The sequence below is a fragment of the Gasterosteus aculeatus genome, chromosome 4 (assembly GCF_964276395.1).
Source record: "Gasterosteus aculeatus chromosome 4, fGasAcu3.hap1.1, whole genome shotgun sequence".
NCBI lineage: Eukaryota > Metazoa > Chordata > Actinopteri > Perciformes > Gasterosteidae > Gasterosteus > Gasterosteus aculeatus.
The window spans coordinates 7,404,475-7,418,290 of record NC_135691.1 but is presented as its reverse complement, the minus strand read 5'-3'; the positions used below and the strand labels follow the sequence as shown (position 1 = coordinate 7,418,290).

Here is a 13,816-nt window from a genome sequence, read left to right as displayed (position 1 = left end):
ATATGACTCGGGACCGGCCAACTGCTCTGCTTTCTTTGATGGAGGGAGAGTCGGAAACATTAAGATGGTAATGTACGCAAATACTTTCCAGTTAATGCTTAGAGGGATATACTTGAACTCTGTGTGGTATTGTTTTGGTTGCAGACTGAATCACTCCGCTGCACCCGTAATGACTACGAACTGCAGCATAAAATTGAATGAAACACAAATAAATAAAACCGAGATTCAATAGTGAGAAATAAATGGGGCTTTTTCCACAAGACCAGGGGAGCGCATCTAATCCCTTAATTAGACTGGATGTCCACATTGTTTCTTTTTCTGTTTTCTGTTTCCTTTTTGTGATCGCCATATATATGTATGAACAGAGTACATAGGAATAACTAAAAGACTACAACACGTCTGGACTGTGACATGTGCTCTAAATTTGATGTTCATCTGAGTTCTTTAACATTCTCTAATTTATAAAAAGTGTATATTCGTGTGGATTGTATTTTGCTGCCAAAGCAGTCTGAGTATAGGAAAATTAGATCACTTTTTTCAGCCACCCTGAGCCAAACTTAATTTCAAAAGTTAGACTTGCTGCAAACAAACTTGGGACATCAGATAATATTTTAATCTTATGATACTTAAGGCTTATGGAAGAGAGTGGGAGGACCATTGTGGTCACACAATGGCTTTAATGTTTGCTTGCTACGATTAAATTGCAATCAAACCAGTGGACACTGACGGAATGACGGCAAATGATTGCAATCAACGCAATGTTGCTCATTGCGTCTTAAAAGTGAGTAATTATACCAGTAAGTATGGTTTTATGGTAACACAAGTCGGAGCGTACGAAGGGGTTACGCGCCAACACGAACAGATATTAAGCTGCCTGTAAACAAACAACAGATGTGTAAAAGAGTCTAGACAGTGCTGGGGATGCATGGAGGTCATCAACGTTGAAATAGATGACAAGGGAGGAGGAGGGAAGGGAGCTTATTCAAGCGTCAAGTACACAAACAGCGGTGATGTCTCCCGTAGCGGATGTTCCACCCCGAATTCTCTATAGCTCTATGGCAACAGTCTCTATGGCAACTGTTAGCTTTTGAAGACCACCTTCTCATAGACACAGGCACCATAGATAGACACAAACCCGTATTGTAGCATATTGGACCATGTTGGGGCTTTGGAGTGGAGAAAAGATTCCTCTTTCTGTGAAAGATATCTCAGGTTTCCTTAAAAAGGCATTTTCTTTAATGACACACGGAGGTGATCGATCATGTTTATGTTCTTAATCCCTAAGGAATATTCTTGGTGTTGTGCTGAATTATTAACGGAAACGTAAGGTGGTCAACGAGGGCCCAACATTTCCATTACGAAAAGCCTGCTGCAGCTAAACAAAGCATGGCCAATGAAAGAAAATATTTAAAAATCCAAATCCAAAACACCCTTAAAAAAAAAAAAGTAACAAACAGTGACATATCAAGTCTACAGAACAAAACCTCTATTATGATAGAAATATTATCAAAGAACAGAGATTCAAAAAGAAAAATGTGTAAAAAAAGCTTTTCTTGTGCTGACCGGCTATGCCATGTTTTTGTCTTTAGGACAAAGCATTTTTTCACTTGAGGCATGTTTCAGTTGTGTGTTTTTGAAGTATTCTGAATTGAAATGTTTGGAGCCGTAAAGACGGAAACTTGAACTGAGCCTACGCCGGCAACTATCGTTCACTTACACTGCATTCAATACCAAAAGTTTGTTTTTTTCTGACAATTGACACAATATCAAATAATTCTGGCAATTTAATCTCTTCTGCAGATTTTATAATTTTTTTTATCACACGAGTTCATTGCTGTCTTGTATTGTCATGATCATGGAGGAAATGTATTACGGCTGGCTTTCTATGTATGTTTGTGTTGACTTGTGTTTCCTCAAGATATTAATGCACACTGGATATGTAATTGAAAGTTTAATGACCAAAGTGTTTTTTTTCAAGACCACATTTTTACTGAAGGAACTCTCAGGTGGTATCCATCCATAACTTGATCCTGTAGGTCAAATGTATCTACAATATCATATTTAGTTGTGCACAAACCAGCAGTGATTTCTTAATTCACTCTAAAATACCCCAATTGCTGTCTGTAAAGCTCAATTAAAGTCTTAGTGGGACATTGATGCCCCACAGCTTCTTTGGTCCACGAGGTGATGGGATGCACCACACAAGCACCAGTTCTCATAAATCATAGATGGGTCCACATGAAATAAAGTACCATCAGTATGTGAATGCAGGAGAGAAAAATAGGTTTAAGGATAGGAGATTGAACAAGATTGTTTGTGTGTGTGTGTGTGTGTGTGTGTGTGTGTGTGTGTCATCTGGGTTGTGGAATTACAAGTCTGTGAACACGTTGTGCGGGACTCAAAAATCTACGACCCGTTATTGTAAATCATTACAGGGTGAAGATTTTTAGGTGAAGGTAAGTCATGAATAAATTCATTCAAATCAATCTCAATGAGTGAGAGAAACACAACTGTGTAGATTGATGTGAATGTTTCTGTTTATACACCGTCTTCATAAGCATGCGCGTGTGTGTGTGTGTGTTTACTTGTGAATTAGAGGGACGTCAATATCGTGGATGTTTTCAGGCTCACACTCACTGCCTTTATCGATTGCATAAAGATGGCAACATTTTCAGTCCATTAGAGCCAAATAGAGAGAGATTTCACTCCCAGTTTGTGAGTAGAGATGGAATGCAGAAATGATGAATTGTTGGTTACCAGTGAGTGAATAAACAAAGACAAGACATGACAAAACAGAAAGGATATCAGCAAAACAACACAAAAGAAAAGACTACATTGCCTGTACACTGTAAACCCGAATTAGTTGACTTTACTCGCAAATCGCGTGGAAACCCGTTGCCCTATCCCACTTTAGTTTTTACGCAAGCTGAAACTAGAACTGTTGAGTTGTATTAACGTGGAACCGTAAGTTTTTACACAAGCTAAAACTAGAAATGTTGAGTTGTATTAACGTGGAACCGTACGTTTTTACACAAGCTAAAACTAGAAATGTTGCGTTGTATTAACGTGGAACCGTACGTTTTTACACAAGCTAAAACTAGAAATGTTGCGTTGTATTAACGTGGAACCGTAAGTTTTTACACAAGCTAAAACTAGAAATGTTGCGTTGTATTAATGTGGAACCTTACGTTTTTACACAAGCTGAAACTAGAAATGTTGAGTTGTATTAACGTGGAACCTTAACTTTAGTATTTATATTTATTAGTAGTGTTTTCTCAAAATCATTAGATAAAACTAGCTATTATGACTTGTTATTACTACTCATCATTTAACACAATTATTGTATTTTCCTCTAATTTAATTTGCTTTTGATTTTTTCGTGTTTTTAATGTTATTAAACACTGTTTCAATTAAATTGGATAAAAAAAACAGAAACACCTGTAAATGCTCCAACGCATTTAACTTTTAATAAAAATGGCCAAACACAGCTAATCACAAAAAGGATCCGTTTCATCTGCCTCAATGAAGGGAGGCCAGAGCATGAACCAACATACTATCATATCAGAACAATATCTAATTCCATCTACATAGACTGATGAAGAACTGAAATGTGTATGTATGTATGTATGTATGTATGTATGTATGTATGTATGTATGTATGTATGTATGTATGTATGTATGTATGTATCTATACAATGTCCTATGTCTTTCCGCTACAACTTCGCTCAGTTTAAAATGTCACACAAGTCACATCCTTTAGCACGCTTCCCACAAAATATAAGTGTGTATAGGTGTGTCAGTTTTGTTTGTGGGTGTTGTGTGTGGGTGTTGTATGTGTTGGGGTGTGTGTCTGCGTTTTATGCGTCTGTTTGTCTACCTGTTTTACAGAAAATAAGAAGGTTTACCCCACAGGTAAGAAAAAAAAAAATAGTCAACAGTTTCTTAAAGTAGACTTGACATCTCTTTACATTGCGAGCTGATTTTTCAAAGTCTGTAGCTTTGGCTTTAGGTCAGTGTGAACTAACAAGAGCAATACCTGTTGGATGAACTGAAATGTGAGCTTCATAGTCTTGGGGTAGTTAAGATGGAGTGCATACATGAGTCCAAACACAATGCACATTGCTTTCGTCAGATCTTGAATGCTGTCCATCACGACTTCTCCCTCAATGATGCTTTTCAACGAGGCTGGACTGAGATGCTGGGAAGATGTGAGCACAGCACCTTTACGCTCAATAAGAAGTATCCCAATGTCTGGGTCACGAAAACAATCATCATCGTCAGATTCCTAAATAAAGAAAAACAGAAGAGCACACTCATTACATTATATTTCTCATTTGAAAAAAAACTTTCATTAAAAATGATAAGAAAGCAAGAGCTTACTTACAAAGCCTGCTTTGAAGAAGTCTGTGGGGTTGTCCCCAGGATGATAGGAAGCCCTCTGACACTCAGTTGGCTCTGTAGTCTTTTGGGAATTAAACACAGTACCACAAGTTAGATAGCTAAAATGAAAAACAAATAATGATCTCTAAGAAAGCTTAAACAGGCCGAGCAATGTTTGGATAGAATTATGCAACTAATAGAGTAGCATTGTGATATGATGTTTATACCTAACCGAAGAAAAACAATGCCAAGTACATAATGTGGATGGACTTACATTGGTCTGTCCAACATTCCCTCTCTTGGATCCAAATAACTCGAGGAGACGAGGACTGTGCCGGTCGATGCTCTCATAGAATTCCGTCTTGAGGTTCTTGCCCACAATCCTGCTGAACTCCATGAAGACCTGAAAAATACAGAGAACAATAAAAATCTGAATTTAGATCAACTGAACTATACAAGGCAGCTAAGCCATCTGCGAAGTAGTGCTGTCCTGAAAAACATCCATGAATGTCCTTTTTATACGATTTGAAATATTGATGTTTAAATTAAAAACATCATGCCCCAAATTAAAAATACCAATGTTTCCTTTAAAGAGGACAAGAGAAATATACATCTAGACACATTATATAATAGAAAGATAATTATTTGTTATGTTCTCTTTCTTAAACATACTTGATCTTCAGTGAAAAGGGCAGGCCAGCGTCTCACCATCGTGCTTATGGCAGGTTCCGACTCCACTACCTAATTTCTTCTCAGAACAAACGTCTGATCCATCTTCTGTTTCACAAGAGGTCCATTTGTTCTCTTCTGCATTTCATCAACCAAGTCTTTACAGGCCTCCAGGGCTGCCTGATCAAATGCACACACATTGTTGGTGTAAGCAGGGAAATGGGACAGTTCTACCATAGTTGTTTTAACCGATGTTTTAAAAGGTAACCCCTTTTCGCATAGATAAACTCACAGTACGTACACTTCCACAGCATCCTCACACCACAAGAATCTGTAAAACAAGGAACTGTTTAGGTCAACAACTCAGCACAACAATGTCACTGCTAAATACAATAAGGTAATAAAACCGAAACAACACCTGTGTTACAGAGAAAACCGGCATGAAATTAGCGTGTGTGAGGCCGGTTACACACTGCCGGCGTGGCATTTCTGCCAGCTGTGTCAGCTGCGTGGATTTTTCTATCTTTTCACACCAGAAACGTGCCTGACGCGGCGCTGCTGCTGTTAGCCGTGTCTGGACACATGCATGTTTCCCATTGATTTACTGCACTCAAGCAGTATACTTCATGTTACACATCAATATATACTGATTTGATTACAGCAAAGACAACGTCGGCAGTATTGACGGTAAATATACTACAGTATATTGCATTCTGTACAGGTGCAATATTTGAAAATCGATCATCTTTTTGTTTTTTAAATTACATTTGTATATCTGCATTTATGTCATAAACTCGAGACTTTCGAACATCAACATGCCATTTATTAATTTGTATTCATGTCAAAATGAAATATACTAATATATCTTTTCATATAAAATTTTGCCTGGAAACGCTTCCAATGCTTGGGTGTGGCGTGAAATAGCAGTCGGTCCTGTTTCTAGCGGGCGTGTGTAAGCTCCAACCGTTTGACTGTAAACAGACACGCCACGCAGCCAGTGTGTAGAGAGTGAGGGGGGAAAAGAGAGCGACCAGTGAATCAATGGCTGCAAGTAGCTCGGGTGTAGCTAAACACCTCCACAGCGGATGTAATTTGCCCCGACAGCGGTTGAATCGTTTTTCTATTGCGTAAAATGGCGGTTGAATAAATGATACAGTAGAACAAACTAACGGTATGCGAGCCGTCCTCAGACTGTTAACACTAAGTTAACTTTAAGTTCAGCTAACACTTTTTGAGTAGCTAGCTAGCTAGTTTTAGCAATAAGCATGTATTAACACCATGCACAGGTTCAAACATTAACATTAGACGGAAATAAAATCTGCGTCAAATTATCTGCAAGCTTTTGGGTATTAAACATTCCCACAAAGATAACTAGGCTACAATAGTTATTTTACATACTAACCATTCCACTTCCACGAGTAAAGTTGCTTTCTTGGATTCCGTCTTCTGCTGCCGATGCCTGTGCTCGTCCCGCCAGGTGAAGAGACCCTTGGACGCACGTTAGACGTTGGTCTGGTCACGTGACCAGGGAGCTTTTTGAATTAGCCCCTCCCCTTTCTTTCAAAAGTAAACATACCGAGATATCTGTGCTAAAAATGATTAGTGCAATGAATTTTTCAGCTAATTAGTACAAACAACTAATGTTGTTTAGTAATGATAGCAGGTTTTTACTAAACATAAAAGAATAAGTAATGATCACTCGTAAGTTTAATTAGAAACAAAATCCGGGTTTACAGTGTAGTTTTACACCCCATCGTCTCCAATTCAAGATTTAACACCAAGCATCATTGAAAGTGATGCTGTTGACAAAACCGATTAAAAGGGAAACCAGTCAGAACGACAAATGTGCCGGTGCACACAATTTAGACACAATGCTGTGGCAAAAAACAAAGTGTTCCATTTCCTGCTGTACATTAACTGAGTACTTACTTGCATAGATGAGCGAGCAGCGAGCCATCCACTTTATGTCACCTTAATTATAACACTGACTTTCATTCTCGAGGCAATTTTTTTCATTTTCTGTCATCTCCGCCTGTGCCAAATGAACGGCAGCTACGGCCACGACAAAACACTGATGAGGTGCACAGAACTTTTATAATGAGAGCAGTAAGTTCATTTAACTGTGTGTAGCGGCAACTTCCAATTGAACTGGTTCCGTCAAAACCGGTAGGTACATGGTTAAATACAAAAAGAAAAGTTGTTTGTTCTGGATTAAAAGTTACATTTTGAATGATTAAGATGCCAGAACTCTGAACTCCATTTGAACTCCATAAATCATTCCCTTACTAAATATTTTGTTTTCCCCTTTGGGCTGTAAATGTTGTTCTACTTTCTTAAAAAGCAAAACTTTCTACAGCATAATTAATAATCCTTTGGATTTTCCCCAAGCTAAATGAAAACTGCAACACTCTCCCCCCGAAATTGTCATTGAAAATTAAACATACAAAAATAAATAGCTCATTTCTGTCGCACCACATCTCTTTGGATCAAAGAAAATAAAGTAAGATTACATAGAGATACTGATGAAGCGTTCTATTGGAACGAATACAATTCTGGTATGATAAAATAGTGAGAAAAAGCTCAAGCAAAAGAGAAAATGAAAAGAGATAACGATCCCCTGAAGTGATGGGGGAAGGGAGAACACCGATGTTCTTGCTTCAGCTAATCCTGAGACTGAGGCGCAGCTTGCATTGCTTTAAATTGGCTCAAAGAACCCCTTAGTGGCCCAAGACATAAATGCATGTTGAGATGAAAATATGATCTTGGCTTTACTCTTTTCTATTACAACACCGGGTGAGAGACCAGCCTCCTCTTTGTGGTCTCTTTGGAGAGTCCAGTACACAACAGACCTCGTGTGTGAGGATCATATTAGATGCTGTGAGGTAACAACAGGCGTCCAAGGCTCTTCATGCTGCTGGCTCGGGTCTGTATGTGGTGAGCTGTTAGGTTTGGAAAATCTGTTTTTCAGAGCGCTATTCTTCTCTGGTGACAGCGAGACGACAAACTAGAAGCGCTCGGAGCGGAGAAAACCTTGGTACTGAAAAAAGACGCAGCACTTTTTCTCTGAGCAGGACAGATCCCATGACGGTCTCTAGTTTGTTTCTGTAAGTGTGAAAATGACCATTTGTGGCTTGATATACTTTGCTATGCTAATCATCCCGTAGTTGTATTTCTATACATAGCTGTCAGATTTAACATATCAATCTCTTTGAGAATACATGTGAAACTACTGGTTAATGAAAACGGCTTCATCAAACATTGTACATATGCATCTTTTCCCTGCGTGTTGTTCTTAGCCTTAATAGAATTCAAGTGACACAGTAATCTCCAGCATACCTTTCAGTTCTAATGCAGATCTCTAATTGTGCTTAACAATCATGGTCCTCTCCCGAAACACATGCATGACTTGACCTTGTCATTCACTCTTTGCACATGGTTAGATCACCTCTGACTCATGCTCCGGCATTAAACAGGTTAATTGCCTCCCTGGGCAGTGTGCAGCGGTGAATAAATGTCCACTAATTGAGTCATTTTCTTAATTCCAAACGATTTGGAATCGCATCGGTTCAGACGGGCTCCTGCTGATCTCCAGCAGTGTTGATGAGAAAATTGACCAGAGTAGTCAGAGCCACAGAGTAAGAATGGCAGAGGCCTCCAATTAAACCGGATCATAATCTCGTAGGCTTACGCTCTCCCCACGATACATACATTATCAAGATAGGAACACTTTAATTCTCCCATACATTCCCGAAGCGAACAGAAAAGTTCCATATCACCAAGTGAGCTGTAACCTTGAACGGTTGATAAGTAGTTTTCCCCCTCTAAGTTAATGCAACAACAGTGATTTAGTTTTAATAAAGCAGAGGAATAAAATAAAGATATCCATAGAAAAGAGCCAAACTCAGACAGGTGGCATCTTGGTATCTCGTATGAAAGTGACTCCAATGGTGGGAGTCAAACTGTCACCAACAAGTTGCTAGTTAAAGCAAAGCAGGAATCCTTAATGTTCTCACTCTTACCATCCAAGAGATCTGCAGCGTCCTGCTAAGGCCATTGAGTTCAGCTATAGGTTAAAGCATCCAGAGTAACAAACAAACCAATAATATTCTAATACTATTCATGAGAGCAACAACGTACGTATTTCGGTGGAAATCTCCTAAGCAGCTACTCGCTCAGAGAAGCGTGCAGCATGAATCCACTACGTGCAAGTACGGATCGGAGGCCCTGCAATCCAGCGGCGGCATGGCAGGCGGAGAGAGGTTGCTCGGGGCAGACAGTGATGGATGGGGATTGTCGGCGACCATCGGCTTAGTGTTTAGCATACGCTGCATCTCTCGCTCGTCCCGCTGCCCTTTTTAAAGAGCATCAGCAAGCACTCCATAACTCAGTGGCAAGGAAGGTGGGACACAGCGCCCTGGTCAGCGCCGATAACGGTCTGTGTCCTTGAGAGGTGAATAAAGAGTAAACAGCAGATGATCCTCACCTTTGTCTTTGGGACATTAGTGCATTTGTGCGCTGCGGTGAGCGGTGTTTGTGTTGTGTGACAGGAGGAGAAAGTGTCAGCTCGGGCTAATCGGGCTGCCACTCAAAGTAGTTCACGTAGATTCGATCGGGTTGAATGTTTCGGCCTTCGTCGTCACAATGCGATACAATTGGTTTGTAACTTTTAATGGATTTCTTTCAGGAGATTTCCTGTGTATGTAAATAACATGAGGTTTGCTCTCTATTAAGTTCTGAGATTAAAAAAAGTTTAGAACGGCACAAATGGGCGAACCGAATTCTTAGTAAAGACAACTGAATGTTGAAAGTTATCTGAATGGGCAACCAGGGCTTGGCGAACCTGGGGGTAATTGTCCGAGGAATCTTTCATCATTTTGCGTGCTCCCTTTCCTCAGCAGATTCTCACCCTCCTCCCGTTTGCATCATTTTTCCAACTTTTTCTCTCAGTCCATCTTTCAATGAACGACCGTGAACAACTGTCAGTGTGGCAGCGTTTAATGGTCCCTGCAATGACTGTGACATGTTTGCAGTAAGCGGAGACCCCTTCACGCCCCTCTGTTGCATGGAAAGGAAATGAAAGCACAAGTGCATCGTGTCCACATGGTTTGCATGAACAATAAAGTGGGTGAGATATGATTTTATGTAACTAACGTAAAAAAATAAGAAGCTAAAACATAAACATTCGTTAGGCTTTTTTCAAATCCATTTTTTGCTTTTCCAAGAAAAAACAACAGTGCTGTAGTGTTGTGCTTTCCATGACAAAGGGAGGGGAAAAAAGTCAATGCACACCTGACAGAATATCATGAAATCATGACAGCACGTATCAATTTTCTTTGTTGCCTCGAGGTTTTCTTCAAAGCCATGAAAGTATTTTCATTTCAGCAATGCTTTATTACCATGTGCTGCATTTGTCTTCGGGGGAGTCTTCATAGCGAGCGTTGACGCTGAATAACAGCACCAAATATCTTAGAGAACCAGCAGTGTCGATTTTACTTTTGTAATTAAGGACACCAAAACCAACATCTTGTTTATGTTCACATGACTAATTCACCCATTATCTTTAACTATTTCCACCGCTCAAATAGAAAATCCAATTGCACAAAAACCTGGTTAAAAAAAAAAATCCTATTATGGAGTTATAGAAGATTTGGGTTGATGGAAAAAATTGTTTTGAATGATTAGAATACATTACGGGGAATGCAGACACACTGTCAATAAGGGAAATGTTTGATATCGCAGTTTAATATCAGACTTCTTTGTTTTGAATTGTCTTCTTTTGAATGTGGGCATACTTAATATTTTTTCCTCAATTGGATTGATCATAATTAGTTTTTATAGGCCTGTACAGTATTCATTGAGTTATTGATCCCTATTTGCATTGTGTGACATACTTTTTCATAGTCATTAAAGGAGTGCTGGATTTAAGGTCATATTTGGGGTAAAAGCCTCATTACTAGAGGCTGACATGCTGTTAACGGTTGGGATTATACTTAAAAAATGCAGTCCAGTCAGAGGAATACAACGTGTTTGTCCACAAGCGATGACACACAACAGCTGCATTTTATGATGTCTCCGAGTTAAAGTGCACGGTACGCATATAGACACCTGTGTCAGCTGGTCAATGAGCCACACGTCCAGCGGCGTGTGATGAATGGAGCAGTGGCATCTGTCGGGGAATGCTGCCGTGCCACTTTGTCCCACGGCGACCGGCTCGTTTCTCGGCGGGGACGTGGAGTCCGCCTGGGCGACAGAAGGGGGACGAGTGGGACTCCGTTTGTGTCCCCGAGCTGGTGGGAGAGCCGGGCTCAGCTGAAAGGCCGGCTGTCACCACTGCCGCTCCAACTTCTGAGTAGTTTGAACCACTTTCATTATATCATTGAATCGCAGTGACGCAGGAAGGATTTGTGATTAGACGTCCTTTCAGCAAGAAGGGAACTAGTCTGGCGACCTGTCAACGGTGTACCCTGTCTGATCATAGCTTGGGTTGAAACTTCTACTAAAGGCTATTGGAACTTTCTTTGTAACGGTTAAAAAAAGGACTTGTTAAGGCCAGGGATTAATTACTGTTGCCATTATGTAAACTGCTGTTTTGGGCCTTTACGCTGAAACGACTGATGCTGTGTATTGTTCTCGGGAGTTTTGCGTGCATACAAATAAGAAACAGAGCAATATCCAGTGATACAATAACATAGTGGAAGACTGTGTTTCTTGCATGATTGCTTCATATTAGAAATAGTGGACTCATCAGAGACGCAAATGAAACAAAATTGCATATCTGAATCTAATTCTAAATCTAAATCTTTCGTTATGTATTAGAATATCTCTTCACCTCAGCTTCCCATTTTTGAATGTTGTTTGATTAATAAAATGGTTTGAATAAGCAGGGCCACATTTCTGAATGTAATTGCGTTTGAATGTTTAATACTCCCAGCCGTAGAGTGTTGCTGCTTCCACTCAAGGGCTTCACACAAAATAAAAACAAAGGGAAACTGTTCTATGGTCCCTAAGAAACATAATTCCTCATTAGCGGCCAATGAGTGTGTTTGGGAAACAAACAACAACTGGAATTTGGGACGGGATCTTTATGATGAAACAAAACTCAACCAACAAATTTACCCGTCATCGTTTTAAAGATGGAAGAGCTGTGTTGTAACTCAATGAGGAAGAAATCCCACATCTGTCTTCACTCCACACGACTTACACAAATAAAACAGCCCTTTTCCTGCATTATTTCTTCCTCACGATCCATACTCAAACTAGTAGGATACATAAATCCATGACACGTATACCATCTTCATGTAGCACAATCCCCCTTTTTAGTATATAATGGGTAATAGGGGAGGCTTACAGTGGATTTCAGCAAAAGGTCCAACTGACTTTCACATTGAAAGTTGAATTTCCCTTTCAAAGCCTTTACCCAGCTCAGCGCCTCAGGTCCAGAATTCCAACTAATGAATCCAGACTTGTGCCGTTTCCTTCATTACGGAGTATTGAGAAAGTACGTTTGCGCTCGATGTAGAGAGATGCAACATTTTGACCCTTCTGCTCTATTCCTGTGAAATACAAATGCTATACTTTTGCTGCAGGGATGGACATATGCAAATCTGACTGCAAACACACAACGGCCACCCCGTTTTCCTTTTCTTTGTGCCCTCACTATTGGCTGTACTTGACCTGTGGTGGGGTCATTGCACTGCTTTTGTGCTTCACCTCCCAAATGATCATTTGTAAATCCTTACTCACCATGTGTTACCTGAAGTACTTCAAGAACACCTGCATGTCTAATCTGTGATCAAGTAATCTACACTTACCCGCATTCAAATGGGCGAGTAGCTCGCCCGCCAAAGCATGAGTCTAACGTGAGTTGCGGGGACCTGCAAACGGATAAATTAGACTAATTGGATTATACGGCATGAGTTGGGTAAGAGTTTGTTAATGGATTTATTGATTTAGTTTTACCGTTATTCACCCTTTTCTTCAATTTATTTCTTTCCACCGTTTCGTAGTTCACAATTATGATTGAGCCAACGTTACTTAAATATTGTCATCAGATGAGGACGCTACGAGCGTGTACATTCTGGATTTAGTACAGAAATAACAGCTATTGGATACATCAGCGGTTCCCAAATTGAAATCTGAAAATCTTTTGCGGCCCACCCAAACCTTTAATCACAAATCAAAACATAATGATTAAATGACCTTAAGAATTTAACCAAAATCAAACATCCGTGAGCAAAAGTCCGTCTCTGCGAGATATTTGCTCGCTTGCGAAATGTGAACTTCGTTGCTTGCAAGGAAGTTTTCTACGCGCTCGCTGTTTTTCTTTTTGACAGTAAGGGGGCGGAGCCAGTCACCATGGTCTCTACACCTGATTGGTTACAAACACCGTCTTTGGAGACGGTGCTTTCAGGGTCCGATCGATGCTGCGAGGTGCGTCCGCCCCCCTCGCCATCCACGCTTTAAATCTTTGGCTGCTCTCCCGCCGCGCCGCCTGACAAGGGATCCTTTTAGAATAACTTTTCCCCGTTAAGATGGTTCAGCTACTGTAGAGAAAAGGGCGCCGTCTCTCGCTCTTTAATCTCATGAAGTGCTCGGCGAGAACGACAGCTTTGTTTCTCCGACGCGCCCTGAAAAAAGCTCCATATCTCACGTGCTTGAGCGCCGCTCAGCATCTCGCCGTCGTAGACGATCTCTGTCATGTTTGGCAGAGCGCCTTGAGCGCCGTGTACAACCAGTATGGATCAACCCATTAACCAATTGATCCATA

The 13,816-nt window shown here is 40.4% G+C and overlaps 1 protein-coding gene across 7 annotated transcripts; it reads right to left on the bottom strand.

The window, feature by feature from the left end:
* Positions 1-3,441: 3,441 nt before the first annotated feature.
* LOC120831464 (uncharacterized) lies at positions 3,442-6,567 on the bottom strand. 7 transcript variants are annotated; one of them, XM_078100933.1, is made up of 6 exons: positions 6,452-6,567; positions 5,351-5,380; positions 5,089-5,229; positions 4,655-4,783; positions 4,385-4,462; positions 3,442-4,285 (listed from the first exon to the last, which is right to left on the bottom strand). In XM_078100933.1, the coding sequence occupies exons 3-6, from the start codon at positions 5,089-5,091 to the stop codon at positions 3,965-3,967; spliced, it is 531 nt and encodes a 176-aa protein (XP_077957059.1). In that variant the 5' UTR covers positions 5,092-5,229; positions 5,351-5,380; positions 6,452-6,567; the 3' UTR covers positions 3,442-3,964. The 7 variants fall into 7 exon arrangements, with proteins under 7 accessions (XP_077957059.1, XP_077957057.1, XP_077957056.1 ...); XM_078100931.1 differs by having other exon boundaries at positions 5,053-5,229; positions 5,342-5,380; positions 6,452-6,548; XM_078100930.1 differs by having other exon boundaries at positions 5,053-5,229; positions 6,452-6,541.
* Between the last annotated feature and the right edge of the window lie 7,249 nt (positions 6,568-13,816).